This window comes from Notamacropus eugenii, chromosome 5, assembly GCF_028372415.1.
Source record: "Notamacropus eugenii isolate mMacEug1 chromosome 5, mMacEug1.pri_v2, whole genome shotgun sequence".
In the NCBI taxonomy this organism is placed as follows: Eukaryota; Metazoa; Chordata; class Mammalia; order Diprotodontia; family Macropodidae; genus Notamacropus; species Notamacropus eugenii.
In genome coordinates this window covers 201,341,140-201,357,876 of record NC_092876.1, presented here as the reverse complement: position 1 = coordinate 201,357,876, position 16,737 = coordinate 201,341,140, and the positions used below count along the sequence as shown (strand labels likewise).

The 16,737-nt window shown below is 37.7% G+C and overlaps 1 protein-coding gene across 9 annotated transcripts in view; it reads right to left on the bottom strand.

The window, feature by feature from the left end:
* Positions 1 to 16,737, bottom strand: part of FRY (FRY microtubule binding protein) — a 566,260-nt gene that overhangs the window by 3,356 nt on the left and 546,167 nt on the right. For 6 of the 9 annotated variants that reach the window (XM_072611868.1, XM_072611863.1, XM_072611862.1 and 3 more), the window contains 2 exons: positions 3,542 to 3,559; positions 1,187 to 1,297 (listed from right to left, as the gene is read on the bottom strand). In XM_072611868.1, the coding sequence (XP_072467969.1) occupies positions 1,187 to 1,297; positions 3,542 to 3,559 (129 nt within the window). The other 3 variants (XM_072611864.1, XM_072611867.1, XM_072611870.1) reach the window with 2 other exon arrangements.

The following is a 16,737-nucleotide window of genomic DNA, read 5'->3' as shown; positions in this document are numbered from 1 at the left end:
AACTGGGAAATGAGCATTTTCCTTCTTTAAATATTGGTGTTTTTCTACTAATCTGCATTAAAATAAAACTTGAATTGTTCTTTTATTGATTTGGAACATTTCCTCTAGTTTCTGTGTCTGTTTTATAATCAGAAAAGCCAAGAACCAGGGAGGAGAACAAAGCTTAGTCTGGTCTATTTAGCCCAGAAATAAATAACCTCACTTCCCCTGACACAGGGTCATTTGTAAGTTAACTGAGAAAAACCAAAGTTTACGAGATGTATGTTCTTCATAAACTGTCTCGTGGAGACTCAGCGACTAAACAGAAGAGAATACAGGGTGCATCCTATTCTTTTAACTGAATAATACTGTTCACTTTTATACAAAATATCAATATATATTCATTCTTCTCAAGTTTTGAATGGTTAGTGTCAGGTTATAGTTCATCTCTCTAATGATCTAACTTTAGATGGTTTACAGACTTTCACCCTGGAGGTGCTAATTTCCCTAGTGATGGGCTGAACTGATCAGTCAGGTAGTGAGTATCCTACCTTGCTTTTTTGGTCCTGAGGAGACACAAAGGTCCAAAGGAATCTCAATTTCTCTGACAGTGCTAGTGCCTTTAAAGGTAATATTTTCACATTTAGAATAATTTCAATTTTAATATTTAAAACTCCTTTTTTTTGCATAATGCCATAGTCTTGAAGTCAATGTTAGTTGTTCCTAAGGGAAATCTTTAAAAGTTGAATAAACATAATGCTGCTTTTTTATCTCAGTAAAGGGAATGACATTTTCTTGGCTTGCCTATTAAATCATTATATATCTGAATTGTGGAGGGAGTCATTAGCCATTCCTTAGGATTAATTGAGAGCAATAGTATCATTTCCCCTTAGATGTGCTGTGCCATCATGCTCTGTTCATAGCACCTCCTTCTAAAACCTGTCAATGATTCTCCAAATGCCTATCAGGCAAAACGTACAGGAGAACTCTACCACTTTTTTTTATGAGGACAGAAATATATGAGGGATTTATTTTCGCACCGTGGGTCACCGTGGGTCTGAAGTAAATAATTACCTGTGAATGAATGAAATCTCATATTGTTATGAGGTCAGGGGAGAGGGTGGAGTGGGGTGGGGTGGGTGGGAGGAGGAACACATAATAGAACTGATCACCTGAATGAAAAGAGTGGGTTGGGCTTATGACTTACCTCTGGCATGGAACTAACTTCATGCACCTGGCCAATGAGTTTACAGTAGGACTGAAAAAGCAACAGCAGCTGGAAGTGTAGTTTATATAATCTCTGACACAGTTCCAATTGCTAAAGAAAAAATTTACAGAGGAAAACATAGTTATTAAGGAACACTTTTTTTTTAACTTTGGAATTAGTTTTCTATAATAAGTGAAATCTATGGGGCCATGTTTCAGTTTTTTTTAAATTAAATATAATTAACCATTTTAATTCAAAATGAAACAAAAACAAAAATCCAGTCTAATGAATGGACTACCTATGTAGAGTTCAACATTGTGAACAATGCAGTAGCCATAGTCCCCTGAGGAATGTCTGATAAAGAAGACCATGGTGATCTATCCTGTTTTCCAACAAATGCCTAAAACTTAAAGCTTAGCAATGATTATAATTTTATAAGATGGTAATCTAGTTTTAAACTGAAAAAAAATTCTTTTACAGTAAGTTTGCTCTGGGTGGGTGACCATAGCATTATATTATATAAGCAGAATCTCAGACTGGCTAGTCTTTCCTAATTATTTATAACTACTATCTATAGTGCACAGAGACAATTAAAAATTTTTTTTATAAAGATCAGACGTACAAGATATTTTACAAGACAATAAAATGCTTTCAAGACATCAAAAGTAGGTTTATCATTATTGAGGGAAGATTTATACACAATGGTAGTCAAAGGGAGTGCTTTTTATAAAAGCTTTACAGGAAAAGTATGACATTTTTTATGGAAAATAAATTTAGCAGTAATTGCAGGAACTGGCCACTCAGTTCCATTGAAATGGATAACTCTGGACTTTAAAAAAGTTATTTCCATTAAAATCAGAATAGATCATACATGCTTTTGGGAAAAAAGAGTCAATACCTTTTACACTTAAGGGAATTATTCAGTCTCTGTGAATTGGTTATTATTGGTTTTTTTTTTATAGCTACTTTCTCTAAAATGTGGCAGTGATACTTCAAGTGTTAGTATGATGAATAAGGTAGTTGATAAGAAAGTTTACTCAAAATGATGTGAACTAGCCCCCAGAATTCTGTATTTGGCATGCAATAGGCATTTAATTATTGTTTCCTGAATTGATTTAAGATTGACACACATAAAACAACTGGACTTGAGTTTTGGTAATCAAAACCACCCAGTGTTTACCTTTCCTTAATTAGGATTAAATAAAAACAATGTTAGACATTTCTTTTTTTTTTACTCACAATCCAAGAATATCTCAAAGGAGGAGAAATTATGAATCTAGTTACTAGAATTTAGCTCTTTGTTAAATATAAACTACTGGAGAGATCTTTTCCCCAAAACAGTCTGACAAGATTTAAAATAAGGACTGGGGAAGAAAATGTGATCATTAGTTATTAAACAGCACAATCTTATCTCATTTTTAAAACTGACTGATATGTGATCCAACTCTACATATCTAAGCTGAATGAAGTTGGATTACTTTTTTGATTAAAGAAAATATGATTCAGTTGACCTCTGGGAAATGGCCAGTAGGTTAGGTTTCAAGTACTTCCTAGCAAAGTTTTCAGTGTTTAAAGCAGAAGTATCAAACTGCATGCTACCCACAATACTCTGGGTGCTGCTGAACTAGATTTGGAAATAATTGAGAAAATAAATAAAAATACAACAAAACAGAAATAATATTAACATGTGGTTTTTGAAGTCAATCTGTGACCTGCAATGACCTTTATGCACAGTCTTGTGGTTCCTCTTTCTTTCTGACACCACTGGTTTAGGGTGCATTATTTTATCATCCTATAACAAACTTTTCTTTATAGAAAGTTTTTAACAGCTTTTAACAGCTGATTTATTAATGAATGAATTCTATTTAGTAGAATTTTAAAATTTTATTCTACTTAGTAGAATTTTAAATCCTATTTAAAATCTTATTCTGTTGATAGTTTCAAAAAAAAGACTATTAAATGAAAAGAAAGCCAAACGGCAGTTCTAGAATTCAGTAGAGAGAGCTCTCCAATTTAATTCAATGTAACACCCTAATTAGGACTTGTGATGTACACAAGCTTCAAATAAACTTACACACACACATATACATATTTACGTGTAATATAAATTACTATTCTAAATGACTCATGGACAATATCAGAAATCATAGAAATTAGGGTTTCTTCTTTAAAGGAAAACAACTCAGAATGCTACTGATAAATGGCAAGTTTCTAATAATCTATGAAATAAATTAACAGAAGTAAAAATGGGACAACAGGCTAAGAGATATAACAGTAACAGTAACAGTAAAATCAGGGTTCATTTAAGGGTCCATAGCTTAATGGACAAAGAGTATGAAAGAACTTTTGACTTACTGCAAGAGATTCCATTTGCTACCCAGCAAGCATGGCACAGGAAAAAAAAGGAAAGGAAAGAAAGTAGAGGGTCAGTGTACTGCATGCAACAGAAAGCACAGCCCTCTCTAAGACCATCACTGTCAGCAGTATTAGCATGGCTTGCCTCAATTTTGTCAATGGCCACTAGTGTTGCACTCCCACAACATGCACCGCATTCCAGTTAAACACAAGCTCTACACACAACGATGAGTGCCATTGGCTACAATAACGGAACCAGCATTTAGTAGGTTTTACAAGTTTAGTTTGCTAAGATTTTGGCAGCCAGGTAACCAAAAGTCAAGCTTCTAGTGCCTGAAGGACTGCTCCTTGACTCTGAGGTGCTCATCTAGGAATATAATTCAGTTGTCAAAAGATAACTGAGTAATTTTTAAAGCTATTTATAGGACTAGAGCATAAAACAAGCTGCTGGAGGCTCAAGTCTGTGTCTTTAACAGGCCTTTTGAAATCATAGGCACTCTGGAAATTAAACAAATATTTATTGATAATATAAATACAAATGCCATTAATACCCCAAAGATCATTTTCATTACAAAACTGATTCCTCTGTACTTGGCAAATGTTGAACAGGAGTGCCAATGCTCCTTTCAAAAGGATAGTGGTGGTCTTCCCCCTCCTCAAAGAGGAACATTGCACATGTGAACATTTGTTGTACTTTTATGATCAAACTTTACAAAATGGACAATTTACAAAAAAAAAATTCCATGATGGTTATTTTATGCCAAAAGGAATTAGTAAGTTACATTTTTAAGCCAGTCACTTTTAATTATAGGAGATGAAAACTTTGAGAGAAGGGTAGGACAATAGCTCAAGGACAGTAAATTTTTGATTTCCTTAAGTCATAATCCCAGTATTGGCTTAAGGAAGATCGGAGAACATAAAGAGGTTTGGAATTATTTTCTGAACTGATTTGCCTATTCTTAGTCTTAAACCAGTATATACTTCATTCTGAATTATCAAAATGTTTATAGATCAGTTTAACTTAAGGTTCACCGACCCATGATGACAAGAAGTCCTATCTTCATGCTTATAATATTGTCCATTTGACATTCATATAAATAACACTTAGGCCACTAGTGCTTCAGTGCCCTTATCATCAGTTTGGGGAACTTCCAGAGTGGAAAACTCCCTCCACTGATGCAATTAAGCAATTAGTCTTTAATTTAGATCTTACAGAATTAGCAGGACAGTGGTGTCAAACTCAAATAGAAACAGATCTCTGCCAGCCCCACACTGACTTAGAAAACCACAAATTATCATTATCTATGTTGCTTACATTTTAATTTATTTTGTTAAACATTTCCCAGTTACATTTTAATCTGGTTTAGGCTACATATCTGACACCTCTGGCCTAGAGCACTGAGAGGTTAAGGGACTTGCTCACAGCCAAGATGTGTCTGAGGCACAAGAACCCAGGTCTTCTTGGCTCCAAGGCCCAACCTAATGCACCAAGCCCCCTGTGAATTTCTGATTATGTAAATAATAATCAAAAACCCTTATGATAAAAATGCATAGACAATGACATACTAAACATTAATTTTAAATCCCCCGAACAATGGCATTTATTCTATTAATTATCTCACTAGGGACCAGTACATGGATATTTTCACGCTGTTGATAGTGAATAGATTCCACAATTCTACCAATGGTTGAGATTTTATACCTCAAACCCATGACAGAAATTAAACAGCTGAGAATATTTAATAGCTTTATTGTTTTAAATAAAGCTTTAAAACTAGCAGGGTCATGCAGTTTTCATAACCAAGCCTTTGCTAATGAAATCTGCGCAAGAGACAGGGCAGATTCAGAAGCCAACAATCATTAAAGTTCACTTGTATTCCTTTTCTACCTTGAAAAACTGGAGGATAACTTCAAATAGGACTGAAGCATTTAATATACAATTTAGCAAATTACCGTCACTAATGGTTTGCCACTATGGAATTTACTTTCTGGAAGCACGGAAGGAAGCAAAATTGAGTAAATTACATGGTCTCAAGTCAGGAAAACTGTTCCAAAGGAAGGGATCAATGCAAGCCAAAAAAGGATATCAAGTTCGTTGAAATAAAATCTTTTCCAGTCAATAAAGGCAAAGGAAATGCTGCTAAGGAAATGCAATGCTGGCCAATTTCTTTCTTCTGCTCTCTTTAGTGCAAAATAATGTCTTTCTTGGGGGCTGGCCAATTTCTGACTAATAGAGCTCAGGGTGTCCTTGACCTTCATAGGTAGGAGAACTCAAGCATCCTTAAGGCAGTATGGCACAGTGGATACAGTGAAACCTGGAGTAAGGAAAATCTAGGATTCAATTACCACTCTGACTAACACATTCCAGCTAGGTGACTGGACAAATCATCTCTGACCTTCAGTTTCCTTGTCTATAAAACAGGGATGAGGATACAGTGCCTACCTCATGGCAATGTTGGGAGACTCAAATGAGGTCACGTATTCAGAGTGCTTTTGAAAACTTAAAAGGGACAGGGAATAGACTTGTTATTTCATTAGGGAACCCCTGCATCAGAAGACTTCCTCTACCAGTGCAGGTCAACACCTTCTCTGAAAGTTAAGAGTTTGGGAAACAATAAAGGATCTGAAACTTAGGGAATTACTGAAGGGTATGAGGTTAAGTGACTTGCTTAGTGTGAACTAGTCACGGAAGTCAAAGGTAGTACCCAGGCCAGCTCTTTATCTGCTATATCATACTGTATCTAGGCAAACATTACAGTGGGAACTTACATATGTAAAAGGAAGTTGGGTGGTGCAATGGACAGAGTTCAAATCAGACTTCAGACACTTACTAGCTGTGTGTCCCTGGCCAAATCACTTAACCCTGTTTGCCTCAGTTTCCTCATTTATAAAATGAGCTGGAGAAGGAAATGGAAAACCACTCCAGTATCTTTGCCAAGAAAACTCCAAATGGGGCCACAAAGCATTGGACCTGACTGAAATGGAATGACTTGCATATGTATGAGCTTTTACCACCGAGTTCACTTGGCCTAAGCTACAGTCTACTTTTTATTTTCAGTCCCTAATGACCAAAATGGATGGTAAAAAGCACCTTTCTGAGGAACAAATGAATGGAGCTTCTTCATGCATTTGGATGAATAAGGGCTTTAGAATCAGAGTACCTTGATTCAGATTCTAGCTCCTACTCATCATCTGGGGGACTTTGGAAAAGTCAGCTAACCTTTGTGGGCCTCAGTTTTCTTACATGTGAAAGGGGAGTCAGTTGTATTAGATGATCTTTGAGGTCCTCCCAAGTCTAGGTCTATGATCTCTCTCCCTCTCTCTCTCTCTTCCTTTTTCCCTAACTCTCCCCCCCTCTTCCCTCTCTATTTTTTCCTCCTCTCCCTCACTCTCAGACTTGTGATTTCATTTCATACCAGACTTATCTGGCTAGCAATCTAGTCTCAGATAATTGTTTAGGGCCCTGAGAGGTTAAATGATTTCACCAGACTGATAACCAGTATACAACAACCCAGCTTGCCCTGACTCCAAGTCAGCTCTCTATGCACTACACTAGAAATGTCAAATTTGTGGTTTTCTAAGAACATATGCACAAAGTCCAGAAGTATCCATTTGTGTTTGAGTTTGACACTTGCTGTACTATATCATACCTCTTGATCCTTTAGTATTTCCTAAGCTACTTTTACGCTTTTAGGTCTTTTATGGTTGGGGAGACCCAAGCCATAAAACATTTTCAATGTTACAAAGTTTTAAAGTTCCTCTTTAAAGTATGGAGGAAATTTCATTGTTTTCTGTGCTCCCAAGAACCTCCCTAAGTTCTGGCTCTGTGTTCTTGGGATACCCTGATTCCTAAAATAGTCACAAAGACATATAATTAAAAGATATATTTTCCTGACAGGAAAAATGATTAAAACAAAAACTCCACCAACTCCCCCAAGATCTCAAATCCTGGAGATGGGACACACAGACAATGGGCAAACAGAATGGGGTTCTGCCAGGAGCAAAGCAACCCAGAACCCCCTAGTTTCAATGCTTATTAACAATGACATCAAAGGTTCTTAATCATGTTTCTATTTAGTCTTGGGGACTTAAACAGGGAAATAACCATATAAACGAATCTGACTATGAAGATATAAACGTGTCATAAGTATTTTAAAAATCTATTGTCAGCATTCGCTTCTGAAGGCAGTGACTGTCTTATTTATAACTTATCTTCACTTACTTCACTAACATTTCACATACTCAGTGCTTAATGGATATTGAATGAATAAATGTTAAACCCTGAGAATCACTGTTTTAAATTCTGTGGGATAAAATACAGATGACAACTGGCCCAAAGGTAAAGTAGACATTTTATTTTCTGCACTCAAAACCAAACACAGATGTTTTTTGTTTACTACTGAGGCAAAAATAATACTGTACCTAAACAGCAGTTTGCTGAAGTGTCCTAAGGTCTTCAGCAACCCTAGTGAAAGACCATTAGGCTCCTAGGAAAAGCCATTATTTTAGTTACATTCTGTCTTGACACTTAAATAAGAACCCGATTTCTCACAGGATTGGAAAATTTTATAGCAATTTCTTACTAAGTAAAATAGGTTGGGGCTAGACCTAGGTCTTTGAAAGGACGGACAGCATCCCGTAGGATCCTTGCTACAGGAGAAAACTCTAGACCAGGGGTAGGGAACCTATGGCCTTGAGGTTACATGTGGCCCTCTAGGTCCTCAAGAGTGGCCCTTCGACAGAATCCAAACTTCACAGAATAAATTCTTTTATTAAGGATTTTATTAATATTTCATATTTTATAGACTTTTATTAAGTCTAGAGTTTAGACTTTTACCTTAGCTATCAAACATTTACAATATGACTATGGCAGATTCAGGCTACCTACATGGCTCCTTTAAGAATCAGGCAAGAATAAGTACTCATCAGCTTGAAGAAGAAAAAGAGGCACTCTGAAATCCTTCCTATATATCACCATTGGCAAGCTTTCTTTCTTAAAACTTCCATCTTGGAACTTAGTCCTCCAAGTTGGTTCTCAAACTGTGCAAATTTAACCATCCAATCACAGTTCTTCTCAGTTGTAAGTCCTTACCTAAGTCATCCAAGAAACAGTAAAGGCCATGTTCAGGTCCTGGGAGATGATACTGATATTGTATTCATATTTAAAGACTAATTTATATCTATTTAAAGACATTTACCATGATCACTATATTTCTACTGCTTGCTTTAAGTGGTAATGGTCTCTGAGCTATCATTCAAACATAGATTGCTGACTTCAAATCTGGCTCGTTCACTAACAAATTACGTTTTTCTCCTTAATACAGGGACAAGAAGATGTGTAAATAGACTGTCTGTGCAATATTTGCTCATGAAGCTGTATTAGGAAGTAGGCTGTGTGGGTGTGGGTGTTAGAGGGCCTCCCTCATTATTTGCTGCTTTGATTAGATCTTTACAAGGGCAGTCAGCAAAAACTCAGGCTTAGAATGCTGTTTTCCTTTTTTATCCATTAACTTGTGACTTAATGCACCCGCCTATGAAGTCATCTATGACAGTTTTATGACTCTCAAATGGGTGATGATGGATAGCTTTTCACCACAGGAATGCTTCCGTCATGGTAGGACATGCTGCTGGAGTTTCAGATTGCAGATATCAGGCCAAGTCATTGAATGGGAGGGTCCTGAGGGCTAGGAGTCAGCCTGGGAAGAGTCAAGCGGAGTCTCTGCTTCCCTTGGATTCTTTGAGGATCAGGGATGTGTAGTGCTTTGGCTCTCTTTCCCATGGAATGTCTCACTTTCAGCTCAGCAAAAGATGAGGTTGGAACGAACCCCTCTAGCTGTCCTAGGGCCAGTGGTCTAGTTATATTGCTTAGTCAGTAACTAGAGTCAAAGGCAAATGTCCTACACCAATTCTTTCATTTTCCCCCCCAATACCAGCTGAAATAACTGTAAATATTCAGCTTTCTCCAAACAGCAGCTGAGGCTATTACAGAAAAAAATTACATGAATATATAAATTATATAAACATTATATATACATAAATCTCTTATAAATAGTAGTTCAGGCTATATGAATATGCCTTTTGTATAAATTAATTCACCATGACACCTCCCTAGAAGCTTAGCTCCTATCCATAAGTATTGAGTTCCAGTCACATAAAGGCATTTTCCTCTCCTCTTTGTAAGTGGTCAGGCTGAAAGCGCATCTATAGGAGATGTGACTATAAGAACATGAAATCAAGAACAGAAACTTTTAGGTATCACTCTGCAGAATCAAGGACAAAATGATCAAGAAATAGAAATCATCCATTTAGCACCTTTTTTTTTCCTTCAAGGATAATTTGTCTTCCTTCAATAAAGGTCTCTCTCTTTTTTTCAGGACCAGTTCTGTAGGATGAAGGTTCAAGTGTCCTTGGGATATTGAGTTAAACTTTGGAAAAAACCTACTATTGATAGCCATCCTAAGCAGGTAATCCATCAGAGAGGGGCAGCCTTTGGTTTTTCAGAGATAATGCTTTCTGGTGTCTCTGACTTTTTACATTTTGATACATGTCTGATATTTCTTATTCAAGAGAACAAAGCAGAATGGGGAAAAGAAACATTCACTATCTGGGGGAAAAACTATCAGTTTCTTTCTTCTAGAGACTCTTCCTCAAGCATTCTTACTTATGTCTGCTTTAAATGGAGAGAAATAAAAGCTATTGGGAAAGATAGATTTCGGTTGGCATATGGTTGGGTACTATGGAGAGAAATTCATATGTTTTCCTTCTGAAGCGCTATCGTAGTGTCTAGCTTCATTCTGGCAGTGCCTTCCCCACTACAAATCTCCTCCTGTGGTGGTGGTAAGTTTGTCCCCTAATCTTTGACTGAGGAAGCACCCATGCCAGCCATGCTTTCTCCACATTCAGCTCATGACTCCTCAGAATCATTCCACACTTTGCCCTTGCCAGGGTACCTCTCCCACCTCTTCTGGTTTTTCAGAACCGTTTTATGTGAGTGGCTATCTTTCTTTCTGCTTGTATTTTTTTAAGTTAATTTATTTATTTTTAATTTTCAATATTCACTTCCATAAGTTTTGAATTTTCTCCCCTCTCCTCCTCCCACCTCCTCAAGATGGCATGCAATCTGATATTCTGCTTATATTTTATTCCCAGCACTAAGTACAGTGTCTGGCACAGAGTAAGTGCTTAATAAGTGTTTCCTCTACTATCCATGTGTCTTTTTTAAAGTTGCTTATTGTTTTTATTTCTACTACGTGCTCCACTGTGTTGAATGAATGTCATTGGGAAGAAGAAACGAGCCTCTTGGCCTAGTTACTGGATTACAAAGGTTTGTACTAACCCTCATGCCACAAAACACACACAAATCTCTGAAACACTTCAGTATTTGTTATTGGCATATTTTGATCTTTTTTAATGGAAATTAACATCCCAAGTATAGAGTCTATAAATTTAACTTTTGCTCCTATTATCTATCCCTAAGATGTAGGGCCCTTTACATCCCTCAAAAGTTCTAATTTCTTGCAAATATGTGGGGAGGAAGAGTTATTCAAGAAGAAATAGAAAGCTAGGCTTCTGAAAACAGCCCGAACTGAAGGGATCCATGCAAAAGCAAACTGTGTATTGGGTCTTAACTTTTTCTTGAGAACTACTTTTGGGTTTGAGGCCAGAGAGTTTGGATAGTTCAGGTTAGCAAGAGTGAGCCTCCTACATCTCTTAAACTTTTTTTTTCTATACTCATACTAGTAAAACAGTTAATGGCTACTCTCCCAAGACTTGTATGTTACATGGATTTTGTGCCAGGCATGACTCTATTTCCAGGTTTCTATTAGCAAAGTAAAGTGGCCAGCTGAAGCTGTTATTTGAGTGATTTAGACAAACTACTTTCCTTTGCCTAAACTGTCAAGAGTTAGAGCAATTTTAGACTGACTAAACTTAGGTCTCTAGACTAGCCTCAGTCTGTTAAATATAGTCTATGCCTCCCAAAGAATCCAAAACAGTTCCTTCGATTACTTTTTTTCATGCTGGGGGCAACCTGCTGCTGGCAAGGACACTCAGGAAACATTTTGGCCATTTTCCGATTGCTGAGACCAACTTCACTATGAGTTGAAATAAGGTTGCTATTTCTCCATCACTCTGCTTTTTAATTTTTCCTGTACGAAGCCTTGGCAGAATCCTCACACTTGTTCAGCTTTTCTCTAAACCTATGCTTAAGCATAATAATAAAACCAAAGTTTTTAATCTCCATCATTCCTGTTTGGTGGCAAATACATATTTGACACCATTTACCCACCACATGAACTCAGAGAGATTTCTCCCAAATGCTTGTAGAGCCATCTGATGCTCAATTGTTTTCTTATTTTTGAAGAATGTTTGGTCAGCAAACCTGGGTTTTTAAGTTCCCTGAGGCCAGCCATCATACTTTCTATTTCTTCTGTATACAAAAGCCAGCACCTGACAGTACTGAATGCATGAATAAACATCCTGGTGCCCTCTCAACTGTCAAGTTCTGTCAAAATACACGGAGAAGAGAAAGAGGAAGAAGATGGAGCAGGGAGAAAGAAGGCTGGACTGAGCGGAAGAAAGGAGAAAATCAGAGGAGCAAAAAGAAAAGAATAAGGAAGAATAAGAGAAAAGGCATAAGGACAAAGAGAAAGAGAGAAGGACCAGCATAAAGAAGCAAATGAATGAGCAAAGTGGACAAAAAATTATAGACATGTTTTATGTTTCTTCTTAAAATATGCGAGACATGAATAGCAGAACCTCAACCTAAATGTTTGTCGAGCACAGTACTTTGTTTGGCTCTATGAATTTTCTGATTAACTTGGTGTTAACTAGAAAACTCTTTCTGTTTTGGTCCTTGTTAAAGAGTGTTTCTAAAATGTATCAACCCATTTTCCTGACTTAGTAAGTAAATTCTAATCAATCCTCTTTGATGTGTGAAGATCTTGAAGTACCTTGGGATCATCGTTTAGATAATTCATGATCACTGCACTGAACTTTGAGGCAAATAGAAAAGGGAAATTGGGTCAGATCTGTCCTAGTCCCAATGTATAATCAGAGAACTGCTTTCTTAACTCACTCCTTGATACATGAGCACATTTTCCTATGATTCAGTGTGTTTTTTCTTGCTTTCAATACAGCAAAACCAAATTTGGACAGAAGCTATTCTGCTATTTCTTAAAAACAGTTTAAATCCACCCACCCCCTTTTAGTAGACAAAGAGGATACAGCAATGGTATTTTTTATTCATCCTCTTTGCTCACTGTCCTTTCTTCTTTCACTTCATGCCTGTCATGAGACCAGAGTGGTGCTAGGAAAGAGAACTAGAACAAAGTTTTTGAGCACACTGAAAACTGCATCCTCTGCATTAAAAAAAATAGGACTTGCCCTGTATTCCCTTGTCTAACAGAGGCCTTGAACTTTCACTCCAATGTAGCCACAAAATGTACCACAAACTAAATACCAACCTGTTATGAAGAATGGAAATTTCAGGCATAAAGATATGCATTTATAAAAAAGTAGTATTGTAAAAAGTCTCTGTTGTACCCTGCCCAGAATGTTGCACCTTGTGTTGTCTACGTTTAGGCACCTAGGTGGTATTGGACTTGGATAGAAAAAATCTGACTGGTGTGTGAGCCTAGGCAAGTCATTTATTCTCTTTTAGCCTCAATTTCCTTCTCTGTAAGTGGGGATAATAATAGCACTTCCCTCCCAGGGAGGAACAAATGAGATTTTATATATATATATACATATACATACATGTATATGTACATGTATACACATATATATTAAAACCCCTTCATATATATATCTAATCTATCTGTCTATCTACCTATCATCCATCCATCCATCCATCTATCCATCTATCATCCATCCATCCATCCATCCATCCAATCTAATCTATCTATCTATCTATCTATCTATCTATCTATCTATCTATCTATCTATCTATCTATCTATCTATCTATCTCAAGGGTTTTGCAGATCCTAAGTACTATAAAAATGCTGCTCTTGTTACTGTGATCAGCTCTGGCTGCCCCTGGAAGGGACAGTGGGATTAGCAGCCGTGCTAGGGTGCATTTTGGAGCACAGGAGCCAGTCAGTTTTAAAGAGGGAAGACAAATACAAGGGTATTTGCCCTAAAAGTATCAATTCTCTTATTTCCCCTTTACTTCACGCAATGAAACAATTATTTAATCCTATGGTTTCACAGAGGTGGGGGACAATGGTATTCACTGCTGACAAAACCCTTTCTACTGTTCCAATGTGCAATTTCTTTTTTAAAAAAAGTTTTCATGCCTCGTTTCTGTTTGCCTCCTTTCTCTATCATGCAGGCAGACATTCTGAACATCTATTCTCAGAAACCAAAAAAAGCTAATTTGTAAGCAGTGGGCATTCCTGGACAGAATCTTTGGTCCTCAGCCTCCACTGAGGACGACATCGTTCAGCATTGACCAGGCTCCTTAATAAAGTGCGAAATTCACTTGACATGGTTAACTGTAATAAAGTGTTAACTTGACTTGGGGAACTTCTTGTCCCAGAACATTAAGGATAAATAATTGATGAATCACTTCTTGTTCTTAGACTGCGCTAGGTGCTTGGGTTTGGGCATAGCTTTCAAAGGAGAGCTGGAGAGAGGACCAGAGCTGACCAGGTGAAGTTAGACTGAAAGTGGTAGGGCCCTCATGGACTTGGTCCCCTGGAGGGAAAGGCTGGGCAGTCCTAAGACCCCTCCAGGGAACTTGATCCTCCAAGGAGGAATTCCTGGACCAGTAGAAGAATTCCTACATCAAGCCTTTTAGATCAAAGGGAGCAAGCAGGAGCTAAAGCCAAAGAACATGAAGGGGCAGTGAAGGAACAGCCAGTGAATTAGGTGGACTATAGAAATTGGGGAAGGCAGGGTTTTTTCCACCCTGAGCAAACCCCTTATCCCTTGAGGTGTGACTATCCTTGTAGGTTGACCCAGGGTAGTATTATAAGCCTGGAGGACCAGACAAGTATATGCTTCAGAAGTGTGGCCAATTGGTGAGCAAAGGATGATTTATGGGCACAAATCAATCAATCAATCAATCAATCAATCAACAAGTATTTATAAAGCACCTACTATGTGCTAAGAATTATGTTAGGCAGTAGGGACACAAATACAAGGAATGAAACAATACCTGTGAGAGAAGTTTACATCCTAATGGAAGATATGAATCCTTTGCAGTTTTGTTTGTGTGAAAGCCTCTAATGGCTGAAAATGGCACTAAGACTTTTGGGACACCCTGTATCTCTTGTTTCTGTTAGCCTGAATTACTGCATGAGAGCCGAGGGCTATTTTCCTTTTTCAAGAGAGAACCAGAATTGAACCAGATTCTTCAAGGAGAAAGCTTGGGGGAAGGAGAAGAAGCAAAAAGAGATTTGTATGAGGAATACCCCTCACCCTTACAGCCCCCCACCAACGAAGTCAGGCTATACAAACTTAAAGCTTTGGTTTTGGGCCATGGAGTGCAGCTATTCATATCTGGTCACAGGCTCATAGAATCACAGATTTAGAACTGGCCTCCATTTTATAGATGAGGAAACTGAGGCCAAGAGAGTTTAAGTAACTTGCCCAAGATCACACAGGTAGTAAGCAGCAAAGTCAGGAGTAGAACCCCGGGACACTGTCTCCAAATCTGGTGTTCTTTCCACCACATAGTTTGCTACCTTTATGATTTATTTTTAAGAAAGCCAACTGTAATGTTTAAGAAGGTCCCATAATGGTAATTCTAGAAACAAAAACTTGCTCTCTCTCTCAGGTAGCCATATGGAAAGTAAAGATTTCTCTCTGTCACCCTCTCAATATGTCTCAAGTTTTCTTAAGAGGAAACTTTTGCTATGTTTGGTCTCCTTCTCTGCTTGCTCATTTTTTTTTTTTAAAACTTTTCTACTAAGACTATAATAAGGGGCTCAAGCCTAAGGTTGTAAAAGATGGTACCTCCCTCAGCTGAGGTGTAGGTTGCCACCATCTTGAAACAGACAAGGAAGAAAAGGGAATGTAGTATTGTGGGAAGTACATTGGATATGTAGCCTGGGGATTTGGGCATGACAACTGACAATTTCTCTGGACCTTCTCTTAATTGTAAAAGGAAGGGGCTGAGCATCTCTAAAATTCCTTCCATTTCTTTATCCTAAGAGTTTAAAATAAACACACCCATAGCAACAGTCCTTTCAGCAGGGATTGTTTCCAGTCATTATTACCAAGCGGGACTTGAATTGAAACATTCTGTAATTCACAGCTGAGTTCTTTTTACCCTCATCATGTGCCACTTTTGCACAAGCATATGATGCTTCTGGCCCATTCTCAGGTGGGCACATGCTTTAGCTGCCTCTTCTGGTGGCAGTGGTGAATTGGGAACAATTGTACCCATATTCTCATGTAGTGACAATGACACACGTTTACAAGATGGCCTGCTCAGCTACATTCTGTGGCTGTAGCATTAAAATTAATACTGACATAACGTGTTGTGATTGGCAATCTTTGCTGAAAGTCTCATAGTGACCTTAGATCTTCTGTAAGAACTAATTAGGGTGTTGTACAGTAGAAGAGCACTGGAGTGGGAGTCAGGAGACCTGGCTTCTATTCTTGGCTTTGCTACTCACTAGCTGTGTGACCATGAGCAGGTCGCTTGATCTCTCTGGGCCTCAGTTTCCTCATCTGTAAAAGGGGAGGGGGCAGGCAGGTTAGATGATCTCTAAGGTTCCATTTCTTCCAGATCTTAAACTCTAACAACTCTAAGGATTCAGCAAAGTGAGTGTTAATCAAATTCTTTATACGCTGTAGTAATAAAGATTTGTTAGAAGATGATTAGTATAGTTAAGTAGTAAGCAAAAAATCAGGGATGCATACTTATATGGTTTTGTTTCTTAAAAAGAGCAAATAAACACACAATAACACACTGACATGCTCTTTCCAATAAGGTGTGGATTCCTATGACTAATAATACTGAGACCATCTGCCTTTTACACAAATACATGGCATGTCTCCCCCCTTTTCCCTTATTCCTACACTCAAATTTCACTAGCTACTTTACAAAATGAGTTCTGCATTTTACATTTCACACACGAAAGCCAACTTTACCTTATGAACTCAGTGCACAGACTTTTTATGGGGATGGGGGGCAGAGGGACAAAAACCAGCACACCATATCAAAGCACAGAAAAGAAAAATACTA